The sequence below is a fragment of the Sphaeroforma arctica genome (assembly GCF_001186125.1).
Source record: "Sphaeroforma arctica JP610 unplaced genomic scaffold supercont1.488, whole genome shotgun sequence".
Taxonomy (NCBI): Eukaryota; class Ichthyosporea; order Ichthyophonida; genus Sphaeroforma; species Sphaeroforma arctica.
In genome coordinates this window covers 5,417-10,194 of record NW_014040070.1, presented here as the reverse complement: position 1 = coordinate 10,194, position 4,778 = coordinate 5,417, and the positions used below count along the sequence as shown (strand labels likewise).

The 4,778-nt window shown below is 42.0% G+C and overlaps 1 protein-coding gene across 1 annotated transcript; it reads left to right on the top strand.

Annotated features, from left to right (window-relative positions):
- The first annotated feature begins 430 nt into the window (after nt 1-430).
- On the top strand, nt 431-3,338 carry SARC_06683 (hypothetical protein). The gene is made up of 4 exons (XM_014299395.1): nt 431-553; nt 598-708; nt 1,138-1,256; nt 1,664-3,338. Exons 1-4 carry the CDS (start codon nt 445-447, stop codon nt 1,742-1,744), a joined length of 420 nt encoding a protein of 139 aa, XP_014154870.1. The 5' UTR covers nt 431-444; the 3' UTR covers nt 1,745-3,338.
- The last annotated feature ends 1,440 nt before the right edge of the window (nt 3,339-4,778 follow it).

The following is a 4,778-nucleotide window of genomic DNA, read 5'->3' as shown; positions in this document are numbered from 1 at the left end:
TGTGTGTGTGTGTGTGTATGTATGTATATATGTATGTATGTGTTTGAGTATATATATATATATGTATGTATGCATGTATGTATGTATGTATATATATGTATGTGTGTGTGTGCGCGTGTGTGTGTGTGTGTGTGTGTGTTTGTATACATATATATATATGGTTGTATATGTGTGACAACATGTTCTTGTATATCTCTGGTTTGCGTCTTCATACACATAGATATATGTTTCTATAAAAATATGTCATTTCATACTACTGTTCACACATAGGTGGCTGAATGTCTTACTGTTGTATATTCAAAATGTATTGTCCATTGTATATATACCCTGTACAAGAATTATTGTATTATCCAACTGGGCTGAAATACATACATGTGTGTGTGTATTGCTATATACATGCATTAGTGTATTTCATATTGTATGTTCGTCTCGATAGCACAACATATGCGACATGTCGTTTTGCGCACTTCATTCATTCGAAAGATGTTCTGTCACCTTTCAGTTGACGCAATACTTATTGTATCTCTGTCCCACACCACACACTTCATATCATGTGACACTGACACCTGCTATTATTGTTTTACGCATCAATCTCAGCCGGGCTTAAGTCGGCCCTGCTACCACTTGCGGCGGCGCTGGAGGAGGCGTCAGGTCAGGTCACACAGAGCCAACTGCAGGTGGGATCGGATATCGATCGTCTGGAAATAGGTGTGTCCACTTTCTTTTACAGATGTGTATGTTCTGGTATGTAGACACACATGACGCGTTTTCTGGTTGATTGGGTTGAATGATCCTATGTATGTTGATTTTCGTGCCGTAGTATTAGCTGGTGAGATTGTTCAATATATATATGTATATATATATATATATATATGTGTGTGTGTGTGTGTGTGTTTGTATGTCTGTGTATGTCTGTGTATGTCTGTGTCTATACCTGTGTATGTATTTATGCATGTATGTATGTTTGCAAGCATATGTAAATATGTATTTTTAATATATATATATTCTAGAGTTGAATTGTCGCTTCACATTTTAGCTGGATGCTGTTCGACAATTTTACCAACTTGTAGCCAGAGTATCTGATTTCCCCCTAACCTCAGATCTATTTTGAACCATTCAATTATTATTGTCTGTCAGAGATTGAGAAGTTTATGAAGAACTACACTCTACCGTCTGACTGTGAGCAACAGTTGAAAAAGTTAGAGTCCTTCAAACAGAGACTCAACACGGTCGTACACAGGATGAGTGGAGTCCAGGTACATTTGTGCAGGAGTGTATTGTGCTGTTGAGAATGTCCTTCATATCCATCGAGGATCTTTCTTCTGTTTTATGAAGATAGTGTCTTTTATTTCTATCACACGGCCAGACGTTGTCGAGGTCTCGAATGGATTGTGTAGGCCCAGTGTCCCTGTGTCGCATGCTTCGTTGTTCTTGAACTATTTGTATCCAACCGATTGATCAGCACTAGCCTTCGCTCTGTGACAGGTCACTTTAGACCTCTGTAGCTCTGTCAATTCACGAGTGCACGAACATATATCGCTGTACATTCCATGTGCGTGTTAAGTAGAGCCCATAAAGTACCTCACACTTACTCTATACTCCAAGAATTTAACAAAGCCTTGTTTATCTCACTTATCTGACTTGCGTCGCATTTCTCAAACAGAATCGGATCGACAATATGACACGCTCCATCGACAAAACCACCCAAAGGCGCAAGTGGCAGTTGGGTGGGTTCTCCATGTGACGTCCTGGGGAACAGCCTAACGCGATGGAGACACGTCCTATCAGTTGTCAACAGCGGTTATAAGTATAGCCCAGGGTACGAAACGGGGACGCTTATTAAGTGCTTCCCACCAATGGAATAGATGCCAACCGAGCGTGTCGCATGTTTGCAGAGACTAGTTTGAACCCCCCTCGTACACCGTCACCCGCCCTGACATGCCGACAGAGTCACTCACGGCCCAAGCACTGAGAAGTGACAATGGCATCCTGGAGTATTGTGGACTGTCTGAGCACTAATAAGGGTCAGTGATCTACTTCGAATGGTCTGGTCTGGTCTACCCCTTATTGTGTGGCTATGAGTTCGCAGCGGCTGGCAGGTCAGTTGATAGACAAGTGCGAGCGTATCAAAGACGTACGTAGACGTAGCGCAGTTGGTCGCATTGTAAGGGTGGAGGCACACAACGATTCGCTCTCTCACACACACAACGAACATCACACACACACACATTTAGTGATAGTTAGAACGACGACGCACGCACTCTGACTAAGGGGGACTCTATCCGTCAGTGGCAAGGAAGGTAGAGCGCGTATATTGTAGACAGTTGATTGTTCACACTATCTGATGCATGTTGGAGGCTTTCGGTTGTCTGCTATCTGTGTGTGTAGCAGCGGTGTTATGAGGAGGTGCCACAGACTGGCCGTCTGTTGGCCGCATCAGTTCGCTATCAATGCAGCGCTACTTTAGCGCTTGCACGACAGCACATGCACCGAAACGGCTGTCATACCTACCAGCCACACGAGTATGACTGCCTTAATGGGGCGTAATGTGTCTACCGAGTCTGGGGACACCTGTGGGATAGGGTGTGTAGCATAAGCCATCATGCATATGCATATGTGTATCGTATCAATCTACAATCGTGCGCAGACGTTTTCTGTTTATGTTTGAGCGTCGGTGCAGTGGCTGTCTGTCAAACTCCAGGGGGGGAGTAGTGTAGCTGCGGCCTCAGGAATACGAAGACAGGATTCGATGATGTCTAATTTTGACGTCTGATGTCACTGAGCTAAAGCACGTGGATATAATTGATATGGTCGGACGGATAGAAGCTGGAAGCCCTTCAGTGGGAAACGGGTGAACTCATCTCTTCATTACAACTTCCTACAGGGAATGTCCGCGGTGTTCATTGAATGGGGAGTGCTGACCGATGCATAGCAGCCTGTCCTAACCTTGTTTGAGGGTCAGCTCTATATAGGTCCTTTCATAGGCACCGGACACTACGAACGTAGTGATCGATGGACGGTCGCAATCATTTGTGAGATAACATGCGCTTGTTCAGTCCATTTTTATTCATACCGCAGCAAAAGAATAGTTTGCCTATAGCGTATGGTTAGATCGTTCAGTATTTGTTGTACTGTCACGCAGAGCTGATGTGTGCACCCTTCTAAACACGGTTCGGCACGATACTTGCCGCATACTATCGTCCTCGGTTTATTTTAGGTTTAGAATAAAGCAGACTAGCAATATTCACCCACTCCATGGGTAATATAAATGTCAGGACAAATACCTAGTTCAATAGCGTACAGACAGGTATGAAAATGGTGTAGTGGTCAGCGGTAGTGAAACATACTTGCCAAACGATAAATATTGAGGCAGTTTAGACATTGGAAATTATCAGCGTGTCCAGTATCTACACCCGTAGCTAGAGCTAAATATATAATCAGCAAACAATCTCGAGAGAAAATTCGGCGGGCTACTTACCCTATGCAACTACGATTAGTGGTACTTTCGTTTCAATTTCATATGGTTGTATCACTGTATGGTAAGCAAAAGGGCCATGTATAATACTCCTTTCGAAATAGCAACTCTGGTAGGCAATAGTATATCTACACACAGTGATATAACCACTGGCTAGTTATTTACTATCCGGAGACGTGAATACGGCTATGTTTTTTTTCACAAAGCGACTAGTAGGTTAGTGAGATTGACCTACAGCATGTATTTAAAATACTAGAGGAGGAGGTCACAACGTTCCATGTTCTGAAGAGATTTTGGCTTTGGAAGTGTCATACTGAGAGTATATTCAAAGAAGCATACTGATTTATTACAAACGTATGCCATAGAAAGCTGCTCGTTAAGATTATGTAATTTGCTGCATTTCACCCTAAAAACAAGGAATTGCTGTATCCGTCCTGAGAATGTATATGCGCAATGGCAATGGCAAAGCTAGCACTATTGAGAGCTATAGTCACTCGATACAAAATCTTAAGCTCTTCAGCAGTGCGAGGCATTGCCATGCGTATTCTGCAGCTGGGAACAGATGAATACCGTGTTATTTCAGAAGTCATCTTTTTTAATAGCTGTGCAACTTCAAAAAAAAAACTCTCAGCTGTACATCGTGTATTTACAAATATGTATTAAATATGTTTATTTTTGATTTTTTTGATTTAATAAACTAACACAAACAAAATAGAAGACTAAAGAGCGTTTCAAATCATGGAGTAAATATTTGGCATTTAATTTTAGTTCAACTGACCAATGAAATAGGGCGTACTTTTAAGCACTTTTGGTGCTCATTACCGCTGCTCTGCCTATCAACTTCAACCAGCTCTATCCACTGCAATCCGCATTCACTGTCAAGTAGTTTCTACCAGGCGCAACGCCATACGTATCTCGAATCACAGACATAGATAAAGTGTTTTGCGATGACATTTTAGCCTACAACAAGGTCTGAAGAGCATAGCGATTCAGAACTTTGTTTGTACTTTACACGTATAGACTAGAGGCTTTCCGTATAGAACAAGTGGTATGGGTACCTTTACGAAAAGTGATGATGGCAAAATGGACGTCCCGGCGGGTAGGTTTTTATAGCGTAACGAATACCTCAGGTGTCACGTTATGTCATAGTATACAATGTTCATATTTGTGTTATTTAATGCGAATACAAGTTATAAAGAGTATGGAAATATAGGTACGTGCATCGATAGTAGTATCGAGCGTTCATGCATTGATAGTGGAAGAATAATTTTCTACGAGTATACGTTTGTATATATGGCATATA